This window comes from Argopecten irradians, chromosome 1, assembly GCF_041381155.1.
Source record: "Argopecten irradians isolate NY chromosome 1, Ai_NY, whole genome shotgun sequence".
In the NCBI taxonomy this organism is placed as follows: Eukaryota; Metazoa; Mollusca; class Bivalvia; order Pectinida; family Pectinidae; genus Argopecten; species Argopecten irradians.
Window position 1 is genome coordinate 1781731 of NC_091134.1, and position 27416 is coordinate 1809146.

At 38.8% G+C, this 27416-nt stretch overlaps 1 protein-coding gene and 1 long non-coding RNA gene across 7 annotated transcripts in view; one reads left to right on the forward strand and one right to left on the reverse strand.

The window, feature by feature from the left end:
- LOC138314854 (uncharacterized) overlaps nucleotides 1–9306 on the reverse strand; it is a 36134-nt gene extending 26828 nt beyond the window's left edge. For 2 of the 3 annotated variants that reach the window (XR_011207428.1, XR_011207427.1), the window contains exon 1: nucleotides 9167–9306. This is a non-coding gene — a long non-coding RNA (uncharacterized lncRNA). Of the gene's footprint in view, nucleotides 1–7309; nucleotides 7374–9166 lie in introns of those variants that run through there. The other variant, XR_011207429.1, reaches the window with a different exon arrangement.
- The window catches only part of LOC138314830 (uncharacterized), a 55930-nt gene that overhangs the window by 16183 nt on the left and 12331 nt on the right, over nucleotides 1–27416 (forward strand). The window contains exon 2 of one of the 4 annotated variants that reach the window (XM_069255414.1): nucleotides 9123–9382. In XM_069255414.1, the coding sequence (XP_069111515.1) occupies nucleotides 9142–9382 (241 nt within the window). In that variant the 5' untranslated portion in view covers nucleotides 9123–9141. Of the gene's footprint in view, nucleotides 1–8892; nucleotides 9383–25422; nucleotides 25488–25789; nucleotides 25930–27416 lie in introns of those variants that run through there. The other 3 variants (XM_069255405.1, XM_069255423.1, XM_069255432.1) reach the window with 3 other exon arrangements.

Here is a 27416-nt window from a genome sequence, read left to right on the forward strand (position 1 = left end):
TTTTTTTCCACTTTTCTACGAAATAAATGAAAAAGTCAGGATTTCAATCTCAGACTCTGGTTCCGGCCATCATTTTAGAGTGAAAAACACTATAAAAGAAAAAGAGAAAAAAAATCCTCCCGACCAATCGACCCTATTTTTTTTGCCAATGCAACCCTAAACAAAAATTTTATTTTTTGGCTTTAAATGATAGTATTCTTCTACATACAACCAACCAGGCCATGAGACCAACAACTAATGGCCATTTGGGAGGGGGTGGGGGCAGTAATCTTGGTAAGTAACAGAAGTGTGATAACGTAATGGCTTACAATTATTTGTGCCATCTAAGGGGGCTCATTTTGGACATTTTTGAAGGAACTTATAAATAATTAGCTCAGGTTTTGTGATTTTTAATTCTATAACTAAGAAGGCACTCTGTTGAGATAGATACTTGTAAGATCTGAAAGGTTGGCATGACCTTGAGAAAGGGTTGTTTATACGTGATATTCACATGAACTTCTACTTCGTGGGGACAATGTGACATGTTCGTGACATGACAAATTATAAAAAAAGTGAAATTTAAAAAGAATGAAATTCTTGCATCTTTGTACTAGATGTTGTATCTACATATCACACATCTAAAGTTCATTAAGACAGATTTGTAATACAGCAGCTCACAATCTGCTGCAGCCAGCACACAGCAATATGATAAAATTGTGTAAATGAATGTACGGACTATTTGATACTTTAATGAAAGATTAAAACCTGCTACCTTGAATATGACGTCCCTGGGTAAAGTGATTACATAACTGTGGATATTAAATGAGATTTATGGTATGTATCAATCTGCAATCTGCTGCACCCATGTTAAACTTATGATGTAATAATGCAAATGTGTTTGTGTTATTTTGTAATATTTAATTATATGTATATATGCAAATGAGATTCAGCTTGATATAGCTTCCGGTATCATATAAGTTTTTAGCTATATATATATATATATATATATATATACATATAAATTTACCATATTTAGGCAATTACTACTCTGTTTGCCTTGAAGTTTCCATCAAAAGGAGCGCCCTAATTTCAAGAAAACAAATGTATCCATATTCTGATTGATAATGTCAATCTAGACAATATTGTGACCAGATACCAATCTTATTCCAACAACTCCATCCTAATTGAGTTATTTTAATACTGTGTAAAAGGACTGTATATCATATAATCTGATTTAGATAATATGTGTCATAATTGTGTATAATCATAGGTTAGAGAATGGGAGTCTGTATGGGTAATAAGGGGTGAGGGGTAGGGGTCAGGGTAATAAGGGGTGAGGGGTAGGGGTCAGGGAAATAAAAGGCGTGTAGGGGTGAGGATAATAAGAAGTGAGGGTGTAGGGGTCAGGGTAATCAGAGGTGAGGGTGTAGGGGTTGGTAATCAGGGGTGAAGGGGTAGTGGTCAGGGTAATCAGAGGTGAGGGATAGGGGTCATGGTAATCAGGGGTGAAGGGGTAGTGGTCAGGGTAATCAGGGGTGAAGGGGTAGTGGTCAGGGTAATAAGGGGGTAGGTAGGGTCAGTGGGTAATCAGGGGAGGAGTGTAGTGGTCAGGTAATCAGGGGTGAGGGATAGTGGTCAGTGTAATCAGGGTGATAGGGGTCAGTGTAATCAGGGGTAGTGGTTCAGGAGTAATCAGGGGTGAAGGGCATAGTGGTCAGTGTAATCAGGGGTGAAGGGATAGTGGTCAGTGTAATCAGGGTGAAGGGGATAGTGGTCAGTGTAATCAGGGTGAAGGGATAGTGGTCAGTGTAATCAGGGGTGAGGGGATAGTGGTCAATGTAATCAGGGGTGAGGGGTAGTGGTCAGTGTAATCAGGGGTGAAGGGATAGTGGTCAGTGTAATCAAGGGTGAGGGGATAGTGGTCAGGGTAAATAGGGGTGAAGGGTAGTGGTCAGTGTAATCAGGGGTGAATGGGGATAGTGGTCAGTGTAATCAGGGGTGTGGGGGATAGTGGTCAGTGTAATCAGGGGGGTGAGGGGGATAGTGGTCAGTGTAATCAGGGGTGAAGGGATAGTGGTCAGTGTAATCAGGGGTGAAGGGATAGTGGTCAGAGTGTAATCAGGGGTGAAGGGGATAGTGGTCAGTGTAATCAGGGTGAGGGATAGTGGTCAGTGTAATCAGGGGTGAGGGGTAGTGGTCAGTGTAATCAGGGGTGAAGGGATAGTGGTCAGTGTAATCAGGGGTGAAGGGATAGTGGTCAGTGTAATCAGGGGTGAAGGGATAGTGGTCAGTGTAATCAGGGGTGAAGGGATAGTGGTCAGTGTAATCAGGGGTGAAGGGATAGTGGTCAGTGTAATCAGGGGTGAAGGGATAGTGGTCAGGTAATCAGGTGAAGGGATAGTGGTCAGTGTAATCAGGGGTGAAGGGATAGGGGACAGTGTAATCAGGGGTGAAGGGATAGTGGTCAGTGTAATCAGGGGTGAAGGGATAGTGGTTCAGTGTAATCAGGGGTGAGGGATAGTGGTCAGTGTAATCAGGGGTGAGGGGGTAGTGGGACAATGTAATCAGGGGTGAAGGGATAGTGGTCAGGGTAATCAGGGGTGAAGGGATAGTGGTCAGTGTAATCAGGGGTGAAGGGGATAGTGGTCAGTGTAATCAGGGGTGAAGGGATAGTGGTCAGTGTAATCAGGGGTGAGGGGATAGGGTCAGGTAATCAGGGGTGAAGGGGATAGTGGTCAGTGTAATCAGGGGTGAAGGGATAGGGGTCAGTGTAATCAGGGGTGAAGGGATAGTGGTTCAGTGTAAATCAGGGGTGAAGGGATAGTGGTCAGTGTAATCAGGGGATAGTGCATGTAATCAGGGTGAAGGGATAGTGGTCAGTGTAATCAGGGGTGAAGGGATAGTGGTCAGTGTAATCAGGGGTGAAGGGATAGTGGTCAGTGTAATCAGGGGTGAAGGGATAGTGGTCAGTGTAATCAGGGGTGAAGGGATAGTGGTCAGTGTAATCAGGGGTGAAGGGATAGTGGTCAGTGTAATCAGGGGTGAAGGGATAGTGGTCAGTGTAATCAGGGGTGAAGGGATAGTGGTCAGTGTAATCAGGGGTGAGGGGATAGTGGTCAGTGTAATCAGGGGTGAGGGGATAGGGGACAATGTAATCAGGGGTGAAGGGATAGTGGTCAGTGTAATCAGGGGTGAAGGGATAGTGGTCAGTGTAATCAGGGGTGAAGGGATAGTGGTCAGTGTAATCAGGGGTGAAGGGATAGTGGTCAGTGTAATCAGGGGTGAAGGGATAGTGGTCAGTGTAATCAGGGGTGAAGGGATAGTGGTCAGTGTAATCAGGGGTGAGGGGATAGTGGTCAGTGTAATCAGGGGTGAAGGGATAGTGGTCAGTGTAATCAGGGGTGAAGGGTAGTGGTCAGTGTAATCAGGGTGTGGGGGATAGGGTCAGTGTAATCAGGGGTGAAGTGTAGTGGTCAGTGTAATCAGGGGTGAAGGGGATAGTGGTCAGTGTAATCAGGGTGAAGGGATAGGGGTCAGTGTAATCAGGGTGAGGGATAGGGGTATGTAATCAGGGGTGAAGGGGTAGGGGTCAGTGTAATCAGGGGGTGAAGGGGGTAGTGGGTCAGTGTAATCAGAGGTGTGGGGGTAGGGGTCAGTGTAATCAGGGGTGAAGGGATAGGGTCAGTGTAATAGGGGTGGGGATAGTGGGGTATCAGGTGGGGAGGTGAATCAGGTGGGGGATAGGGGTCAGTGTAATCAGGGTGAAGGGGTAGGGGTCAGTGTAATCAGGGGTGAAGGGGTAGGGGTCAGTGTAATCAGGGGTGAAGGGGTAGGGGTCAGTGTAATCAGGGGTGAAGGGATAGGGGATTATGTAAATCAGAGGTGTGGGGGTAGGGGTCAGTGTAATCAGGTGTGAAGGGGTAGGGGTCAGTGTAATCAGGGGTGAAGGGGTAGGGGTCAGTGTAATCAGGGTGAAGGGGTAGGGGTATGTAATCAGAGGGTGAGGGTAGGGGTCATGTAATCAGGGGTGAAGGGGTAGGGGTCATGTAATCAGGGGTGAAGGGGTAGGGGACAATGTAATCAAGGGGTGAAGGGGTAGGGGTCAGTGTAATCAGGGGTGAAGGGGTAGGGGTCATGTAATCAGGGGGTAGGGGTAGGGGGTCAGTGTAATCAGGGGTGGGGGGTAGGGGTCAGTGTAATCAGGGGTGAAGGGGTAGGGGTCAGTGTAATCAGGGGTGTGGGGGTTCAGGGGTCAGTGTAATCAGGGGTGAAGGGGTAGGGGTCAGTGTAATCAGGGGTGAAGGGGTAGGGGGGTGTAATCAGGGGTGAAGGGGTAGGGGGTCAGTGTAATCAGGGTTGAAGGGGGGGGTTTGTAATCAGAGGTGTGGGGAAAGGGGGACTGGTAATCAAGGTTGAGCGGGTTTGGGTCAGGGGCCAGGGTTAGGGGTCAGAGTAACAAGGTAATCAGAGTTGAGGGAGTGAGGTAGGGGTCATGGTAATCAGAGGTGTAGGGGTAGGGGTCATGGTAATCAGGGGAGAGGCGGAAGGGGGAGGGGTAATCAAAGGTGAGGGGTAGGGGACAGGGTAATAAGAGGTGAGGGGTACGGGACAGGACAATTAGAGGTGAGGGGGTAGGGATCAGGGTAATCAAGGTGAGGGGTAGAAGTCAGGGTAATCTGAGGTGAGGGGGTAGGGGTCAGGGTAATCAGGGGTGAAGGGTAGTGGTCATGGTAATCAGGGTGAAGGTGAGGGGTCAGGGTAATCAGGGTCAGGGGGTTGGGGTAATCTGAGGTAGGGTAAGTCAGGTAAAGGTGAGGGGTAGGGGACAGGGTAATTAGAGTTGAGGGGTAGGTGAACAGGGTAATCTGAGGTGAGGGGGTTGGGTCAGGGTAATCTGAGGTGAGGGGTAGGGGTAATCAGGGTGAAGGGGTTCAGTAATCAGGGGTCAGGGGGTAGGGAACAGGGTAATCTGAGGTGAGGGGTAGAAGTCAGGGTAATCTGAGGTGAGGAGGTAGTGGGGGTAATCTGAGGTGGGGTAGAGTAGGGTAATCTGAGGTAAGGGGGTAGTGGTCATGGTAATCAGGGATGAAGGGGTAGGGGTCAGGGTAATCAGGGGTCAGGGGGTAGGAACAGGGTCAACAGTGGTCAGGGGGTAGGGATCAGGGTAATCGGGGGTCAGGGTGTAGGGGACAGGGTCAACAGGAGTCAGGGGTAGGGATCAGGGTAATCAGGGGTCAGGATGTAGAGGTCATAGTAATCTGTGGTGGGGGTAGGGGTCAGGGTAATAAGAGGTGAGGCGGTGGTGGTCAAGTTAATCTGGGGTGAGGCGGTAGGGGTTATGGTAATAAGAGGTTAGGGGGTAGGGGACAGTGTAACCAGGGGTTAAGCAGTTGTGGTCACGGTAATTAGGGATGAGGAGCAGGGGTCAGGTAATCAGGGGTGAGGGAGTAAGTGTCATAGTAATCATTGGCAAGGTGTAGGGGTGAGGGTAATCAGGGGTTAGGGGGTAGGGACAGGGTAATCAGAGTTGAGGGGAAGGAATCATAGTAATCAGTGATGAGAGGGTAGGAGTTAGGGATAATCAGAGGACAGGGTGTAGAGGTCATGGTAATCGGGGGTGAGGGTGTAGAGATCATGGTAATCAGGGGTGAGAGAGTAGTGGTCATAGTAATCAGGGGCGAGAGTTAGAGGTCAGGTATCAGAGTAATCAGGGGCGAGAGGAGGTCAGGGTAATCAGGGGTCAGGGGTTAGAGGACAAGGTACACGGGTCATGGGTAGGAATCAGGGTAATCAGAGTTGAGGGATAGGGATCAAAGTAATCAGAGGTGAGTGTGTAGGGGTCAAGGTAATCAGGGGTGAGGGAGTAGGGGTCATGGTAGTCAGGGGCCAGGGTTAGAGGTCAGGGTAATCAGAGGTTAGGGGTCAGGGTAATCAGGGGTCAGGGTTAGGGGTCAGGGTAATCAGAGTTGAAGGGGGTAGGGGTCAGGGTAATCAGAGTTGAGTGGTTGGGATCAAAGTAATTAGAGGTGAGTGTCAAGGTAATCAAGGGTGAGGGAGTAGAAGTCATGGTAATCAGGGGTCAGGGTAATCAGGGTCAGGGTATTCATGGGTCAGGGTAATCAGAGGTTAGGGGTCAGGGTAATCAGAGGTTAGGGGTCAGGGTAATCAGGGGTTAGGGGTTAGATGTTAGGGTTAGATGTTAGGGGTTAGGGGATTGGGGTCAGGGTAATCTGGGGTCATGGTGTAAGGGTCACGGTAATCAGGGGTTAGTGGTGAAGGGTGGAGATCAGGATACATACATATGCACATATGTAGTATTCAAATGGGAGGTACTTATTGAAGGCAAGTGGGCATATGACATATGGTGCAGCATCCCTCATTCATACTTTTATCTTTCCATCTGTCTGGTCATCAACTTTGTCCTTTAAAGGAATTCTTACCAAAAGCCATGAAGCTCAGATTCATGATATTGCATCTGTTACAAGTTTTTGAAAGAAATAATTGCCTTAACCTTTATTCAAGGTCTCAGGGGTCAAATAGTCTAACACCTTTGAATGCCTTCTGGTCAGTAATAAACAGTTCTAAAGACCTGATGAGAGACTAGAAATAAGTTCTAACAAATGCCCTTGAACATCCTTCAAAGTCACAGGGGTCAAATCGGCTAAACTGATTTTGAATGACTTCTTGTCAACAACTATAAAATGCCAAGGAGACCTCATATTTTGGCATATGACATTATGAGATGAAGGGCTATGATATCTGTTCAAATATAGGACCTTGACATTCATTCAAGGTCATAGTGGTCATATAGTCTGAAATATTTCTTAAAATTCTTGTCAATTATATGAAAAGACAACGAGACCTGATACTGTGTCTGTGACATTCTGAGATAAAGGGCTGCCAAATTTGTTCAAATAAATGAGCTTGACCTTTATTAAGGTCACATTGTTTAATTTATATTGGCTATAATCTTTAAAAGACAGACTTCTAACTGAGTGGCATGCCTGATGGAAAGGCTACCATCTTTTTTAAAATGAATGACCTTGACCTTCATTTAAATGTAAAATATGGAAAAATCACAAATTTAATATCTTGAGCCTTTGGTATTCACCATGAACACAGGTGAGCGATTTGGACCAATTGGGCCCTTGTAAAATATCAATGGCTGCATGTGCAGGGTAAATTATGTAAGGAGGGAGGGGTTCAGTATACTTAAAGAGGGATGGAATTCTTAAAATTACTAAGGGTGAATTATCCATGCAGTATACATGTAAATAATGTGCTATACCAATATGATCATCTAAATAAATTTTGTCTCGAGTACAACTACCTGCAATCTGGTGCACCCACTGTGCAGCGCGAGATAAAACGGTGTATATGAATGCGTTGTACCAATGTGATATTCTAATGAAAATTTAAACATGCTAGATATAGAAAAGGTAGGATCAGCGACATGCTTATTGCTGCACAGTGCAGTGTGCATGTATACATGTGTGCAGTGCATTAGAAGGTTTTAAATTTGCAGTAGAGATGTACATGCAGTTGAGCCCTACCTCCGCAGCAGTGCTTAGCAGCCTGAGATGTGCACACAGGGAAATTTTGCAGCTGCATATCAAGAGAAGGAATTGATTTGCTGCATATTATTGGAGAATTTATTATCCTGGTGCATACAACTGCATGTTAAAGAAACTTAACAACAAGCATGTGGAGCAGACGAGCTCCAGGATTTACACATCTAGACTGATTGTCAAGAAGGTTACAATGGACATGTGATGACCAATAAACAAGCAGTCACTGACAGACAGTCATTAGGGCAAGTGTGAAATGGTACATTGCACTGAGAGTGATTAAATATTTTAGAATATAAATGTGGTGGTATGTTGGTGTGTATTGGATTTTAAAGCTACCCCTGTGTGATATATTGGACAGCTTGTGTGTTGTATGTGTGTACAGTGCAGTCATTGAGGTGCATCGCTTGTTATGTAATACATGGGAATTACTGTGTGTGCATTGTGCGCTGGTGTAGTCTAGATATATAGGACTAGTGTATTGATACCTGTCTACTGCCAGTCTAACCTCACCTGGAAACAACTACTGGATTCTATCAGAATGTGTGTGCTTCAACATTTACACTCTTAAACAATTACAGAACCTCTGTGGATGTGGATAAATCTCGAGTTCAAGGAATAAGCAGACTCAATTAATACACAATTAACTAAATACAAGTCCGTGAACCTTTACATGAAATTAATATTCAGGTGACCATGTAGGTTTCATACACTTCGAGCACCCGCTGCACATGTGCATGCGCAATCGTAAACAAGGTGCTGTTTTCGAACATGGGCGTTCTCATATCTTGTACATATATTCATCCTGTACTAAGCCTTTGGACTTTGCGGTGAAGGATCGAAAATTGAAATATTTAAATTTTTTGTTTCGATGAACATTATGATGGATTTAACGAAATGGCGCAATCGTTCTGCTATACATTAACTCATGCAGCTTTTGTTGGAGTGTCGGCCGATATACTAGCATATGGAAGTGAAAGATGTATATTGATAAATTCATTTAATAGTGCTGTTTCTTTAATTTTTGATGAAACATCAATAATTAATGTTTGTTATAGAAATGTAATATATTCAAAGAAAAAATGAATAATGCTGATATTATGAACACTGCTCAATTTTTCTATAAATTCATGTCCATTATATTTTTATCGAGACTTGACAGCTTTTCAAGAACAGTTTTTATTTACTCTTCTTTGCTTATCAGTTAGAAAGTTGAATTTGAACATTTGATACTTGTGAACATTTTCGTTATCGGAGTCTTATCATAATCTGCGTAACCTGAAATCCTAGAAATTTTGATAAAGTTTATGGTAATGTTATGAATTTCTCACTGTTTAAATCTGCAATGGTACGCAGATGACTAGTTAGATAAAACTGCACAGACTCGATTGTGAAAGGTTGTGATGACTTAAGGTTCGAGGCGTTGACCTATCTATGTGACCCACTCTGTTAACCTCAGATATTCATTCCGGCACTGACAATGTAAAAACTCTTTTTAACCTACTGCCATGCGATGGACCCATGGTTTGAGAATTTCAAGATATTACTGACTTACTGGCTAATGTCTACGAACAGGGACAACGTGAATATCAACATGGCTGACACGACGGTGAGCTCACCTCCCTCGCAGCATTACGCCGACCACCTACAGCCACACCTACCGATGCCACCGCCGGCACCCCACCAAGGACATAGCCACATGGGCCCGATGGGACCTGCACCACCCCAGACTAGCCTGGCCCGAGGGGCAGGGCCATACAGCTTACCTCCAGCGCCACTCAACACACCAATGCCCCCTCAGCCGACACAGAGCACTAGTTGTCCTGTCAATAGAGGTAAGCACTCTTTAGACATACATTTCACATGCGCTTCATGGCACTTCTACCATCAATATTTTAATTAATATGTTATTTTATTTTTGCATATTCTTGCAAAATGCATTGTTTTACTGGGTTAAAACAAATATCACAAGAAATAATTCCTAACTTGTGTTTCCAGCTAGGATATTTAACATTTCGTTAATCTTGATAGCTGTGGTTTTAAATTATCGTTTGCAAACACTATGAATATTGAATAAAAAATGTATAAGAATATTAATTCTTAATTTGTGACATTTCTGCACTTTTGTTAAAATATAACGTTCATGCGCCTATGTCATAAACGTAATAACTCCCAAATAGGTAATACTTATCATGTGAAATATCAAAATATTAAAAACAATAAGTGCTCAATAGAGAAGATTTATCTATAATGAAAACTATACAATTTATGCACTTTTAATCATGAAAATGTGTGTAGGAAATTTGAATGTTGAAATTTACGTGAAGTTTGCATGAAAGCGAATCAATCACCTTCGCTGATTCGTTTAATTAAGAGTAAATGAGATAACCTAATTCTGTGACATGATCATCAGCTTTGATGGATATGTTTTCAAATTCTATACATGCATTATAACAACATTGTTTAAGTTATAAGATTAAAACGTCAAATGACTCGTCAAATGACTCGTTTGATTATTTCTTATCTTAATATAACTCAATGCCATATGGATTACTCTATTATAGGTATTTTACAACTTTGAAATGATTAAAATATTTATATAAAGTAGTTGAGCTAATTTTAGGAATTAATATTTAGTTTTAATATATATCAGATAAAAAAATGAAAAATCTATAAAGATTTTATCTTTATTTAGATTTGATGCATGTTTAATTGATTTAGCTTATTAAATAAGATAATTGACAAGATCTGTTTAATTTATGACATTTATCATCAATGTATTGGTTACCGTGCAATATTTAGCTAAATTTATACATATATATATATATATATATGTGTGCACTTGGGGTTATTGCAATATCTAAAAATTAACCTACAGCAAACCACTGAATATTAAATTCAAAATATTATGTATTTTAATTTGTTTCATGAGTCAAAATGTTTTGATATTGGAAAGAAAGTTTTCACTTGCGTGAAATAAAAATAAAATAGTATTGATTTTCTTTTTTAGTTTTGTGGTTCTTATACTTTCCATACAAGACTTTTGTCATTTTATTAACTGAGATTAGTTTTTAATGTATGCATGTTGTCTTAAATGTGCTTTTCTGTTTCATTTTTCTGTTAGAGATTTTGGCTGTATTAGTATCAATTCAATAGCTGGGGACATCACATTTGGAGTTTGGTCATCAATACTAAATATAATAAAACTTGGCTTTCAAATAAAAAAATTTGGTATCTTTCAGAGACGGCTTGCCATCACGATCACACAACTTGCCATTGTTTCTTTTTCCAATGCAATAGATTTGGATTTTCTACTGTTTGAAAAAATAGTAAGAAAATCATATAAATCTTTATATAGGATTAAGCTACCAGCAATAATGTTAAACTTATTCTCCTCTCAAAATATTGAATGAGATTTTCAGATTTGGTCTAAAAAATTTCATTATGGAACTCAAAATGAATTTGAATTTGAATGATTTGGAATAGCTGGTTGGTTATGAATCTATTGGCCTTGGGTTGACAGCTTTTCCCCACTCATTGTTGCCCATTGTACAATACAGACAGATATTTAGTAATCTGGGTTATTGATATTTTGCAATGCAAAGCTTTTCATTTTGAGTTCAACAATAGTCTGTTATACCAAATTTAAACCTTCTAAATATTGAAAATTTCAAGACCAATATTTCTGTGACTGTAGTAATTTGCTATTTTTTGCTCATCTGGCCAACAGGGCTGGTGAGCTTATGTCCGTCGTCCACCCGTCTGCCCTTTGTCCTTCAACATTTCCTTTAAATCTCTACTAGTCATGGATTTCTGGATGGTATGTAACCAAATTTGGTCAGAAACATCCTTGGGGGACTAAGGGGCATGGAGTTTGTATAAATTTTGGCTCTTACCTCTTGGGGGCAGGAGGGGCGGGGCCCAATAGGGGAAATAGAGGTAAATCGCTACAAGTCATAGAGTTCTACAAGGAATGTAACCAAATTTGGCCAGAAACATCCTTCAGGGAAGGGGGACAGAGTTTGTATAAATTTTGGCTCTGATCCCCCAGGGGCAGGAAGGGCGGGGCCCAATAGGGAAAATAGAGGTAAAGCCTTCAAATCTCTACTTGTCATAGAGTTCTCCATGGAATGTAACGAAATTTGGCCAGAAACATCCTTGGCGGAAGGGGAACATAGTTTGTATAAATTTTGGCTCTTACCGCCTGGAGCAGAAAGAATAGGTCCCAATAGGGAAATTAGAGAAAAATCTTTAAATTAATTCAGAAAAGAAACAATGATCCTGTATTCAGAACATTACTTGGCATTACAATAACCAGGTGAGCAATACAGGCCCTCTGGGCCTCTTGTTTATTACTCAGGATAATATTTCTTCAAAAATAAATTGTCAACATTACAGTACAGTAATGGTTACTACCGGTATTATTTGTAGTTAGCCTAACTTGCCCACTTTTTAAAGTTAAGATGAGAATCACGTCTTATGAACTTGCTTAAAGATGCTCCACCGCTGACAAATGGTAATTTTTCACTATCAAAAACACAAACAGACGAATTAGTATTTTTCTACAGTTACAAAAGTTACTTACTTTACATTATTACCACCATTGAAAAGTTTGAGCTTCTAATTTTACTTCAAGTTAAAACATGAAATATAATTAATTGCATCCCGAAAAAATTCTGTGTCACTATATCCTATATGGAATGAAGTACTGATTTTGCATGCACTAAAGGCGAAATAAATTATTTTATATTATTTTTTGTGTCAATTAGATATATATATACACGATTAAACACCAATTATTGTTCAAATGATGAATATCTTTTATGCTCTGTCGGCAGTGGAGCATCTTTAATGAATAGATGTTGAAAAATATGAGATTATGATGATCGGTATAATTGAAAGAACAATTATTCATACAAAAAGACTAATTAAACAATAACAAAATTAAAAAAGAATTGTAAATAATGACAAAATAAAAAAAAAAATTATAAACAATGACAAAATATGAAATATTCTAGGCTGCAGAAGTTCCTGATGGGAAACTCCTGCATCAGTGATGATGAACTGCCATTATAGAATTACAAATCTTACATTATGGCTCGGCCTTCAATGTATAGTGGAATGGATCATCACATTCAAAATAAGTAGGGTCCTTGAATAGAGCATATCTTGTGTCATTTCAAAAGAATACATAGCATATTTTCGGAACATCAGAATTTTACCTTAGATGTTACGCTACCTTTTGATACCAAAGGTAGAAATGTTTAACGTTTTTTGTTTTGGTTCTGCAGCCGATTAGTTTAAGGTTATCAAATATCCTATCATTTCTTTTTCACAGTCTTTCAAAACCATCACTAAATGCAGGGCACTTTATCTCAGCCATGAGTTCAGTAATGTATATTATGATACCTACTTTATTATAATATTATTTTTCATTTTCTAAACATTATATTCATAATGTTTCCATAGAAACTGCTTTATTTGAGGATTTGGCCTGCAGTTGAGTATTGTCCATGTTATAAGACGTCAATGTTTTTCGATTTGGCTTTAAGTCTGATGTTAACACCTGTGTACCTTTGTGTCTGTCCTTTGGATATGGTTGAGCGCTTGGCCTTGGTAGAAAGGCTGTTTTATGTTCATAATTGGTCTTTAGTTTTAAGTGTTTTGCCCCTCAAGGAAGGCTGTTCATCTGTCCCTGTGCCTTTTTGGGCTTTAGTTGGGAGCTAGCTGTTTCCTGATTTGGCCATTATCTAATGGATGTTTCTCTAATACCATTTCAGGCCTTCGGTCATCCTTGATACTTCTAGGTAACTGTCACTGATGTTATATCTATCCATCCCAGGATGATCTCAAGGTTACTATCACTGATGTTATATCCATCCCAGGATGATCTCAAGGTTACTGTCACTGATGTTATATCCATCCCAGGATGATCTCAAGGTTACTATCACTAATGTTATATCCATCCCAGGATGATCTCAAGGTTACTGTCACTGATGTTATATCCATCCCAGGATGACCTCAAGGTTACTATCACTGATGTTATATCCATCCCAGGATGATCTCAAGGTTACTATCACTGATGTTATATCCATCCCAGGATGATCTCAAGGTTACTATCACTGATATTATATCCATCCCAGGATGATCTCAAGGTTACTATCACTGATGTTATATCTATTCCAGGATGACCTCAAGGTTACTATCACTGATGTTATATCCATCCCAGGATGACCTCAAGGTTACTATCACTGATGTTATATCCATCCCAGGATGACCTCAAGGTTACTATCACTGATGTTATATCCATCCCAGGATGATCTCAAGGTTACTATCACTGATGTTATATCCATCCCAGGGTGATCTCAAGGTTACTATCACTGATATTATATCCATCCCAGGATGACCTCAAGGTTACTATCACTGATGTTATATCCATCCCAGGATGACCTCAAGGTTACTGTCACTGATGTTATATCCATCCCAGGATGATCTCAAGGTTACTATCACTAATGTTATATCCATCCCAGGATGACCTCAAGGTTACTATCACTAATGTTATATCCATCCCAGGATGATCTCAAGGTTACTATCACTGATGTTATATCCATCCCAGGGTGATCTCAAGGTTACTATCACTGATATTATATCCATCCCAGGATGATCTCAAGGTTACTATCACTGATGTTATATCTATCCCAGGATGATCTCAAGGTTACTATCACTGATGTTATATCCACCCCAGGATGATCTCAAGGTTACATATCCACCCCAGGAGGATCTCATTGTAAAACTGGAGGCAGTTCAGAAGAAAAAAACCTGACCAATCCCGAGGCTTGCAGAGACTTTCTTTACAGAGAGAGTGACGGCCATCTACAAAGCAACACAGTCAGCCTTAATGCGGCGTTATACAATTCCTTTGATGCGAATGTGAATCAAAGGATCAAAATACTGATGTTTTCTGTTCTCTCCAGTTTTACTATGAGATAAGTTCAGGGGTGGATATGACGTCGGTGATAGTAACCCCTGGAGAATTGAGGGTAAACTTTGTTGTAGACATCATGTGAGGAAGGGGTACTATGTCCTTGTTAAGTATAATCTACCAAATTGGTGAACCTCTTAAGTTAAATTGCAAAACCTGTTCTTCTCTCAAACATTCATTTTAGAGACAGAAATTTAGCATTGGAAATAGAATTAGATTATTCTCACAGGATGAAAATGGCTATTTATTATGTAATATTCATAGACAACATATGAAGCAGCTGTTTGTGAGCAGATTGTAATATCATACTTGTATCTGTATCTTGTGTTTCATGGAAACTCAGCTTACATATGTAAATATCTACTTCCAAAAAATAGGCAAAAACAAAAACAAAAAAAAATCTTTCACTCTAAAATAGTAATTTCATAGGGAATCATATGTGTAAAGTGATAAAAGAGCAGGTGATATTAGTCTATTCTGTTATCAAAATCCAAAATGGAAAATTAAAGTCTTCATTTTATGCGATACTGCAATATACATCATCTGTCTGTCAATCAACATCTTCATTATAACCGCTGGTCAGAAATTAACAAAATTTGACTAGTAGCATCCTTATTGGGTACTGACTGAAAATTGTACAAACAGTTCGGCTGACCAGCATTTTATCCCCATGCAGGGGCCTGAGAGGAGGAGCCAAAAGGAGACATTTTGGCTGTTTTCATATAAACGACTTCTTTCTGAAATTGTACCCCATGATAAATGTGAATGGGATCCTACCGGGATCCGGTTAGGATCCAGCTTAGACTTCAAATCCCACTGGGATTACAGTGAGATATCCAGTAATATCCCACTGGGATTACAGTGGGATATCCAGTAATATCCCACTGGGATTTTTCTTCCCACTGCCCAAGAGAAAATTTAACCGGGATACCGGCGGGATTTGACAATCTTACTGGGATCCTGGTTTAGGAAATTTTTAAAAGCCTAAAAAAAAAAGATATTCATAGATTGCATTCATAGTTATTTTTAGCCCACCATCAACTGATGGTGTGCTATTCAAATCTCTTTTTGTCGGTGGTTCCGCATCCGTCCTTCTGTCAGTCTGTCCTTCTGTCCATTAACATATCTGGTTAGCGCTATTTCTCAGAAAGGGCTGAAGGGATCTTTCTCAAATTTCACATGTAGGTTTCTCTAGGACCCTAGTTGTGCATATTGCATTTTGGGACCAATCGGTCCACAAGATGGCTGCCAGGCAGCCATCTTGGATTTTGAAAATTAAAATTTGTTACTGCTATTTCTGAGAAAGGGCTGAAGGGATCTCTCTCAAATTTCACATGTATAGGTTCCCCTAGGATCATATTTGTGCATATTGCATTTTGGGTCTGATAGGCCTACAAGCTGCCATCTTAGATTTTGATAATTGAAGTTGTAACCACTATTTCTCAGAAAGTAAAGAAGTGATCTTTTTCAAATTTCATTTGTAGGTTTCCCTATGGCCCTAGTTGTGTATACACTAAACAAATTTAACTAGCTGATGAAAGTACTACTAAATAGATAACATTTATACACTAAACAAATTTAACTAGGGAATAAAAGTACTACTAAATAGATAACTTTTATTCACAAAACAAATTTAACTAGCTGATAAAAGTACTACTAAATAGATTACTTTTATTCACCAACCAAATTTAACTAGCTGATAAAAGTACTACTAAATAGATAACTTTTATTCACTAAACAGATTTAACTAGCTGATAAAAGTACTACTAAATAGATAACTTTTATTCACTAAACAGATTTAACTAGCTGATAAAAGTACTACTAAATAGATAACTTTTATTCACTAAACAGATTTAACTAGCTGATAAAAGTACTACTACATAGATTACTTTTATACAGAAAACAGATTTAACTAGCTGATAAAATTACTAAATAGATAACTTTTATTTAACTAGATGATAAATGACTACTAAATAGATAACTTTTATACATAAAACAAATTTAACTAGATGATAAAAGTACTACTAAATAGATAAAATTTATACACTAAACAAATTTAACTAGATGATAAACGTACTACTAAATAGATAACTTTTATTCACTAAACAGATATAACTAGATGATAAAAATACTACTAAATAGATAACTTTTATTCACTAAACAGTTTTAACTAGCTGATAAAAGTACTACTAAATAGATAACATTTTTACGCAAAACAGATTTAACTAGATGATAAACGTACTACTAAATAGATAACTTTTATACATAAAACAATTTTAACTAGATGATAAACATGCTACTAAATAGATAACTTTTATACACTTTACAGATTTAACTAGCTGATGAAAGTACTACGATATAGCAACGTATCCCACTCTTGATCTATCGTACGGCAAATTGCCTAACAAAGGATCAATATCATCTACGTTCTTGGCATAAAAAAACTATGATAACAAATAGTTGTGGACACTTTAGGAACTCAAATAATTGTTATTTTGTATAATGTGTGTTTTTAATGACAATCTCTACAAGTCTTTGCTTTCTGACTTACAGACGTGTGTAACAACCACGCGCCCGCGTTCACTTCCAACTTCGTGCACAATGTCACACACTTTATGGAATGTGCCGGGCGCCGTAGCCTTTATATCTTATACCACAGACGATGAATTATAATAGATTTACATACATTTGAAACTCTTATTAATTTTGTAAATATTATCTCACTTTATTGTATCTGATACTCATATCGATATATTCTGCACGCGAAACAAGTAATGTATCTACAGCATACGTACCCATACTCAATCTCAAACTTCATGTTTAAAAAGCGTGTGGCTAAAAATATATATTGCGTATCTCAATTACAACACTGAAGTTTGATCTCCTATAGAAAACCAATGAACCGTTACACGACTGCATGTACCGTGTGAAAGGTTTTCAGGTAAACGCCCGTGGCTATGACCTGGCAGCCATCATTATGACAACACACTCAGTGTCAAATGATAGTGTGTATTGTACACATGACTGAGATGGCCTTGGATTTTCTCGGCACGTGGCGACAACAAATTGTCCGGATTATTGCGGGAATTTATTAACGAAAATTACGTTCCGTTCCCAAAATGGAGTTCCGGATTCGGAATACGAATTTCCGGACTAGTGAGTATAAATAACGTTACGGAAATCCGTTCCCTGACATTTCCGTCCGGATTGTGAGTTTTCCGGACTATCGGCATCCGGATTATCGCGGGTCCACTGTAGTTAACTTTTATACACTAAACAGATTTATTTAGCTAGATTTTTTCGCAATATATTTGTAATTGTAAAATTAAAACCTTTAAAATATAATTCTCAAAGTATTGGTACTGCTTCTGTAAGTAAATGAAATATAAGAAGCTCTTCTTGATTCATGAGTATGAAACTTACAGCTCGTAGAATCATTTGACTACAGATGCATTTCACTAAGCTATTACACTGTATAATTATTTTGAAACCAAAGGACAAAATTCCTTTCTATATAGATATCATGTAGGTGTTATACCCCTGTGATGGGATGGTCTATGTGGATGTCATGTAGGTGTTATACCCCTGTGATGGGATGGTCTATATGGATGTCATGTAGGTGTTATAGTGATGGGATGGTCTATGTGAGTGTCATGTAGATGTTATACCCCTGTGATGGGATGGTCTATGTGGATGTCATGTAGGTGTTATACTCCTGTGATGGGATGGTCTATGTAGATGTCATGTAGGTGTTATACTCCTGTGATTGGATGGTCTATGTGGATGTCATGTAGATGTTATACCCCTGTGATGGGATGGTCTATGTAGATGTCATGTAGGTGTTATACCCCTGTGATGAGATGGTGGTCTATGTGGATGTCATGTAGGTGTTATACCCCTGTGATGGGATGGTCTATGTGGATGTCATGTAGGTGTTATACCCCTGTGATGGGATTATGGTCTATGTGGATGTCATGTAGGTGTTATACCCCTGTGATGAGATAGTCTATGTGGATGTCATGTAGGTGTTATACCCCTGTGATGAGATGGTCTATGTGGATGTTATGTAGGTGTTATACCCCTGTGATGGGATAGTCTATGTGGATGTCATGTAGGTGTTATACTCCTGTGATGGGATGGTCTATGTGGATGTCATGTGATGGTCTATGTGGATGTCATGTAGGTGTTATACTCCTGTGATGGTCTAGGGTCTATGTGGATGTCATATAGGTGTTATACCCCTGTGATGGGATGGTCTATGTGGAGGTCATGCAGATGTTATACTCCTGTGATGAGATGGTCTATGTGGATGTCATGTAGGTGTTATACCCCTGTGATGGGATGGTCTATGTGGATGTCATGTAGGTGTTATACCCCTGTGATGAGATGGTATATATGGGTGTCATGTAGATGTTATACCCCTGTGATGGGATGATTGTCTATGTGGATGTCATGTAGGTGTTATACCCCTGTGATGGGATGGTCTATGTGGATGTCATGTAGGTGTTATACCCCTGTGATGAGATGGTCTATGTGGATGTCATGTAGGTGTTATACCCCTGTGATGGGATGGTCTATGTGGATGTCATGTAGGTGTTATACTCCTGTGATGGTATGGTCTATGTGGATGTCATGTAGGTGTTATACTCCTGTGATGGGATAGTCTATGTAGATGTCATGTAGATGTTATACCCCTGTGATGGGATGGTCTTTGTGGATGTCATGTAGGTGTTATACTCCTGTGATGGGATAGTCTATGTAGATGCCATGTAGATGTTATACCCCTGGGTTGGGATGGTCTATGTGGATGTGATGTAGGTGTTATACCCCTGTGATGGGATGGTCTATGTGGATGTCATGTAGATGTTATACCCTGTGATGAGATGATGATCTATGTGGATGTCATGTAGGTGTTATACCCCTGTGATGAGATGGTATATATGGGTGTCATGTAGATGTTATACCCCTGTGATGGGATGATTGTCTATGTGGATGTCATGTAGGTGTTATTGATTGTCTATGTGGATGTCATGTAGGTGTTATACCCCTGTGATGGGATGGTCTATGTGGATGTCATGTAGGTGTTATACCCCTGTGATGGGATGGTCTATGTGGATGTCATGTAGGTGTTATACCCCTGTGATGGGATGGTCTATGTGGATGTCATGTAGGTGTTATACCCCTGTGATGGGATGGTCTATGTGGATGTCATGTAGGTGTTATACCCCTGTGATGGGATGGTCTATGTGGATGTCATGTAGGTGTTATACCCCTGTGATGGGATGGTCTATATGGATGTCATGTAGGTGTTATAGTGATGGGATGGTCTATATGGATGTCATGTAGGTGTTATACCCCTGTGATGGGATGGTCTATGTGGATGTCATGTAGGTGTTATACCCCTGTGATGGGATGGTCTATGTGGATGTCATGTAGGTGTTATACCCCTGTGATGGGATGGTCTATGTGGATGTCATGTAGGTGTTATACCCCTGTGATGGGATGGTCTATGTGGATGTCATGTAGGTGTTATACCCCTGTGATGGGATGGTCTATGTGGATGTCATGTAGGTGTTATACCCCTGTGATGGGATAGTCTATCTGGGTGTCATGTAGGTAATATACTCCTTTGAACAGATGGGTTATTGACATGTAGGCAAAAAAAATCTTTGCACTGTTGTTTTAAATAGAATAGAAATTTCATTCATTATTCATTGGAACTTATTATCCTAAACTTTACAAATGATGTAATAGAGGCTTCCCAGAGTAACTTTTAACTTTTTTTGTGGTTTATAAATAGACTTGTCATTGTTTGATGATATGGATGATCACATTTAGTATACATGTACTTAATGTTGAATTGATATGCGATACACCTAATGCGTGATGAAGTAGATTGGTTTATGAATTTCTTGTATTTCAATTGAAATATGAATATGTGAGATTTCTGTTGTTTCTGAAAGAGGGTCTGCATGTACAAACTGATTCATATGGTATTATGTAACACTTTGTGGTGTCCATATTTCGTTGTTTCCTGATTTGAACATTATTCACAGGAGACTCAATTTCGTGGTACACCAATTTTTCTAAATGCAAATATTCACAGGTCAATAAAGTTTCTATGGTGTCAATATTTTGAATATTGTTGTAACCATTAATTTTGTGTATAATCACTTCAGAGGGTTGCCATTTTGGACAGGGTTCACATTAAACAAAGCCTAGACAATAGTAATGATGATGTAGCATTTATTTTGCTAATGTTTGAAATTCAAGAATTTCATTAAAACAGTGAAAAATAAACCACCAACAAAACTATGGTTGAAAGTAAATATTTCAATATATTGATAAGTGGTGATTGAAAGACGTGTACGTAGGGATTGTCTGATGATAATGAGACTTTTAACAATTATCATACACTATTGTTCATGCATGTATTTTTAATATAAACAAAATATCAATCATCAGTTTCATCCAATTTGAGGTCATCTGAACTGAAGGATCAGGATGACCTATAATTTTTGAGCATTATTTGGTCATTTGTAATAGGAAATGAGTCAAATGTTGTCAGAATTATCAGTATGAGATGACCAGTGAATCCTATTAACAAATTTTCCATGACTGAACCCACTGGGGCCTTAGGGGAGGGGCCAAAAGAGGTAGATTGGCAAAACTTCAAAATATCTTCTGAAATTCTGGAAATGGTAGAATCAAATACTATAATCTTTATAGATGCATGGATATCTCTTAAGGTCCTTTACAAAAATTGTGAATTATATGACCCTGCGATCTCAGATTTTCCCCTGGGGAGGGGGTCAAGTTTACGATTGTTTATGTAGAAAAACACATTTATGAGCATTATTTGCTCAATTTTCATAGGAAATGAGTCAAATTTGGTTAGAGTTATAAGCCTGAGATAAAGCATTTTAAAATTCATTCATATTGGTCCTTACTGACCCGTAGAGGGACCAGAGGGCGGGGCCAAACAGGGTCAAAATGACTATTTAAAAAATCTCATTTTGAATTCACAGGTTTGATGGAAAAAATGCTCATCATAGATTAAAAAGTAAAATTTATAAAATCACTGACGGACTTCATTGGCCAGTATATATAGTGTTAATATGGCTTTGTTTCATTCTGTTTCCAAACTCACATGACCGTTAAGGCCCATGGGCCTCAGAAGTTGTTTAACTAAAAAATAGATGTAAACAAACATGTAGACGAACACGTTGTGTTAGTGTTATTTTGGACTGAATAAGGCCCTATAGTCGCTGAATATATATTCCATAGAAATGATTTTGATTTTACTTTGAATTTATTTTGGCCTTTTATTTCGGAATATTAATATACTAGCTTTATACCGTTTTTACCTCATTAAAACTAAAAAAAAATGTCCTTGACAATTATCATTCAACGTCACATGGGTCAAAATGGCTTAATATTTTAAACGACTGCTTGTGAATAACTATAAGCCTGTAACATGCTGGGATAAAGGGCTTCCAAGCTTGTTAAATTGAATCACCTTGACTGCCAAAGGGGTCAAATACACTAAAATTTTTAACGACTTCTTGTGAATAGGTATGAATGATCACAGCTGTTGGAGAGTTTATAAAAGTACATTGTAGTGTTTGACAAATTCTCAATTTTATTATTGAGATAACTTGTGGTTTTTTTACACTGTTCGAAATATAAATTATGTTAAAGATTGATGCAAAACCGCATTTTTTTCGGGATGCAATTAATTATTTTTTATATTTTTAACTTAAAGTAAAATAAGAAGCTCAAACTTTTCAATGTTGGAAATGATGTAAAGTAAGTAACTTTTGTAACTGAAGAAAAATACTAAATCGTCTGCTCCTGTTTTTGATAGTGAAAATATATCATTTGTCAGCGGTGGAGCATCTTTAATATAATATAATGAAGAAAAATTTAATTTAATCGAAAGTTCATTGAATCTTATAACTTGATTTCTGTTTTTGATGTGGAAAAAATAAAAACTTTCCAACAAAATAAACAAAATACATTGTATCCCCCCATTTGACAAGGGTGCATGACCAAGTTACACTCTGATTAGCTTGGTATTCATTAAAAAAGGACTAGCAGATAAAAGTGGTCTGAAGTTGATCAGTGTTAGACTTGATATGAACCAGCCAAACTTTATTTTTAAACTAATAACTTGTTTGTTCAAGTGGTATGGTTGTTGATTAAGGTCCATAATTTGTATTCAAGCAGAAATAGCTTGACAGGCCCTCTGGGCCTCTTAACTTGTATTTTATCTAGTTCAGGTAACTCTATTTATTATCAATTCATCGTCTTGTCTTCTTTATGATAATGAACTAGCGCAGTTCAATATCTAGCACAATTCGGATGTATACACTGTGAAATCAGACTTTCTGTGTTGTGATGTGTCAGTGATTTGAACACTGTATCAGTTCTATTATATATGATACCCATGCTGCAGAGTCAATAGTCATATCCTGCTTTCAGCACTATGTAGACTAATGGTATCTTTCCCTACCTGGAGGGTGTGACAACCAAATCACAACCCGAGGGGTAATTCATGAACGTCCAACCCGAGGCTTGCCAAGGGTTGGACATTCAGGAATTCCCCCGAGGGTTGTGATTTTGTTGTCACATCCTCACAGGTAGGGAATGATTCTTTTTCTCCCACATACAAAAGAAATAGAAGAGATAATAGCCATTTTCACTGCGACTTGAACATCCGGGTTCCATCGTCTGCACGTCAATATTGATGACGTCATCGACAATACAAGCCACGGTCGCACTGCTTGAAGTCATGACGTCAAGTAATTGTCTTCAGGTTCAAAAGGGTAGCGCACGTAATCTGTCATACCCTAGGGGTTGACAGTGAAAACTCCCACGGCTAAAAACGAAGACAAATCAGTGAATGGTGGGAGAAAAATATGTTCAGGATATAGTACATAAAACTATTATCAAAAAAGTGGTTTATTTCTTCTTTCCATCCAGTTACATGTATTGGAATCAGTTTTCTTCTTTAAGCTGCATGTCTATCGTTACTTAAGAAAACTCCATTACTATTTTGTAGTAATGAGTAGAGTTGTAGAGGTATGGAGATAACACATGCAGCACTTCGACCAGATCCTATAGTTTATATTTTAATAGCCTAACTGTGGTTTGCCAGTGCTAACTATACGTTACCTTAAGTGTTAATTGTGAAATGTTTAGCACTCGTGCACACCGGTGATAACAGACATGCACATATAAACAGCCGTAGAAGTCTACAGGTAAATGACACACGATGTGCAGCCTGTATATATATACACAGCGTCATTCACTTTATCAAAAGTCAGCCCATGTTGAGCGTTCCCCTGTCTGGTTATGTTATGTCTGGGCCTGGCGCAGCTTTCAAAAGTATGTACAGCTTCACAGTCGAAAAAGTTTGAATGATTGCTTCCTAAAATGTTCTTTATTTCAAAAATTTTAAATCTTATTTTACTTTTAACTTATAATTTGATATACTGACTTTATTTTTATTTGACAACAAAATTTCTTTGGTGACGATTTACTGATAGTGGAATATCAGACGAAAGAGTTCTGTAAAGCAAGCTAAAAACTATTATGAAAATATATTGATGCTATATATACATTCTTTCATGTACCTGGCGATTTCTTTTTGATTCACTATCCAACTACCGCATGACACACACTAGGACTAGTATGGCAGTGTCAGTGTTAGACTGAGTTTCTTGTTTGTTCCTGATGTTTTGATTAAGGTCCATAATTTGACTATTCAAGCAGAAATAGCTTGACAGGCCCTCTGGGCCTCTTAACTTGTATTTTATCTAGTTCAGGTAACTCTATTTATTATCAATTCATCGTCTTGTCTTCTTTATGATAATGAACTAGCGCAGTTCAATATCTAGCACAATTCGGATGTATACACTGTGAAATCAGACTTTCTGTGTTGTGATGTGTCAGTGATTTGAACACTGTATCAGTTCTATTATATATGATACCCATGCTGCAGAGTCAATAGTCACATCCTGCTTTCAGCACTATGTAGACTAATGGTATCTTTCCCTACCTGGAGGGTGTGACAACCAAATCACAACCCGAGGGGTAATTCATGAACGTCCAACCCGAGGCTTGCCGAGGGTTGGACATTCAGGAATTCCCCCGAGGGTTGTGATTTTGTTGTCACATCCTCACAGGTAGGGAATGATTCTTTTTCTCCCACATACAAAAGAAATAGAAGAGATAATAGCCTAAAAAAAATCATTTTCACTGCGACTTGAACATCCGGGTTCCATCGTCTGCACGTCAATATTGATGACGTCATCGACAATACAAGCCACGGTCACACTGCTTGAAGTCATGACGTCAAGTAATTGTCTTCAGGTTCAAAAGGGTAGCGCGCGTAATCTGTAATCTGTCATACCCTAGGGGTTGACAGTGAAATCTCCCACGGCTAAAAACGAAGACAAATCAGTGAATGGTGGGAGAAAAATATGTTCAGGATATTAAGTACATAAAACTATTATCAAAAAAGTGATTTATTTCTTCTTTCCATCCAATTACATGTATGGGAATCAGTTTTCTTCTTTAAGCTGCATGTCTATCGTTACCTAAGAAAACTCCATTACTATTTTGTAGTAATGAGTAGAGTTGTAGAGGTATAGAGATAACACATGCAGCACTTCGACCAGATCCTATAGTTTATATTTTAATAGCCTAACTGTGGTTTGCCAGTGCTAACTATACGTTACCTTAAGTGTTAATTGTGAAATGTTTAGCACTCGTGCACACCGGTGATAACAGACATGCACATATAAACAGCCGTAGAAGTCTACAGGTAAATGACACACGATGTGCAGCCTGTATATATATACACAGCGTCATTCACTTTATCAAAAGTCAGCCCATGTTGAGCGTTCCCCTGTCTGGTTATGTTATGTCTGGGCCTGGCGCAGCTTTCAAAAGTATGTACAGCTTCACAGTCGAAAAAGTTTGAATGATTGCTTCCTAAAATGTTCTTTATTTCAAAAATTTTAAATCTTATTTTACTTTTAACTTATAATTTGATATACTGACTTTATTTTTATTTGACAACAAAATTTCTTTGGTGACGATTTACTGATAGTGGAATATCAGACGAAAGAGTTCTGTAAAGCAAGCTAAAAACTATTATGAAAATATATTGATGCTATATATACATGTACCTGGCGAGTTCACTATCCTACCGCACACACTATAGTATGGCAGTGTCTGACTGAGTTTCACCTGATGTTTAAACATTCTACATTACTGGGAGCCGTATTTTTTCTCTGTCTGGAAATATGCTTATTTATTAACATTATTGATTTGTTGATTATAGTAGCAGATCAGCCATGAACTGGTATAGATTTAATGTCTGTGGTTCAGGTTTGTAAACAATCTGCCCTTTTTGTACTCGGAACTGTATTGTAAAGGGTATACAGATATACTGATGAAAAATTGTACAGGACAAGTGCGCCTGACCGATATAGAGACATGAGAACTCTTCAGTGACTTTATTAATAAACTATTGCAGTCAACATTTATCACAGTATTATGTGACTGCATTTCTCAGGTTACCAATTTACATTTTAAGTCCTTAGTAACCATGTATAAGCAAAACTAGGGGTCTACACCATAATTAGGATTAAGAAGTACTATAATTTAGTGAGGGCTACTGTATACATTAAGTACATGTCTGAAAAGGACCTGTTTTTTTTAAATCTCTTCTGTCTAACCAGAAGGTAGAGAGTCATGATCTTTGCCTTTTTGCTAAATTATCGGGTCACTCAAGGACAAAGACTACAAATTTACTTTGACTTAAGTGAAAATTTCAACTCTATAAAATTTGATTCATTCAAATTTAAAATACAGAAAAAAAGGATGAAAAGTAAGGCTAAATCAAATGACCCTGACCATCATTTATGGTCACAGGGGTCATACATAAATGTATAGTCCAAAATCTCAAAACAATTTTTTTCAATAACTTATCAGAGGCATAGAGTACTAATTTTAGGGACTGTAGTAAAAAGTTACTAGGATAAAAGGATACAAATTTGTTACAAGGAATGACCTTGACCTTTTAAAGTCGTTGTCATGAATATATTATAAACTTACAGCTTCAACTAAGATGTTCCATGTATAGCCTCAAGGGTCAGGATGACCTATTACCATCATGCATTGTCCGTTGTCATGCACCGTCTGCCGTGCGTAAATTTTTCATTCAAACAACTTTTTCTCAAGAACCAAAAGGCCCAGGGTACTCAAATTGGGCCTGCGGTATGATTGGGATGAAGGGCTGTCAAGTTCGTGCAAATACATGACCTTGATCTTCATTCAAGGTCACAGAGATCAAATAGGCTAAAATCTTTAAACAACTCCTTCTTAAGAACTAAAAGGCTCAGTATATTGGGCCTGCGCCTTGCTAGAATGAAGGGCTACAAAGATTGTTCAAAGAAAGGGGTTAAATAGGCTAAAATCTTTAAACGACTTCTTTTGAATAACTAGGAGACGTAGAGACCTGATATTGGGCTTGTGACATGCTAGCTGGCATGAAAGGCTACCAGTTTTGTTCAAATGAATGACTTTGACCTTCATTCAAGGTCACAGTGGTCAAATAGGCTAAAATCTTTAAACAACTTCTTATGAATAACTAAGAGGCCCAGAGACCTGATATTGAACTTGTAACATGCTTGGGCAATTGCATTGCTGCCAAGTTTGTTTAAGTGAATGACTTTGACCTTCATTCAAGGTCACAGGGGTCAAATCGGCTAAAATCTTTAAACAACATGCCACTACTATATTCTTTGAGGTGTTGTATTATTCCAATAAGAGGTATGACCATTAAGGCTTATAAGGCTTATAGGCCTCTTGTT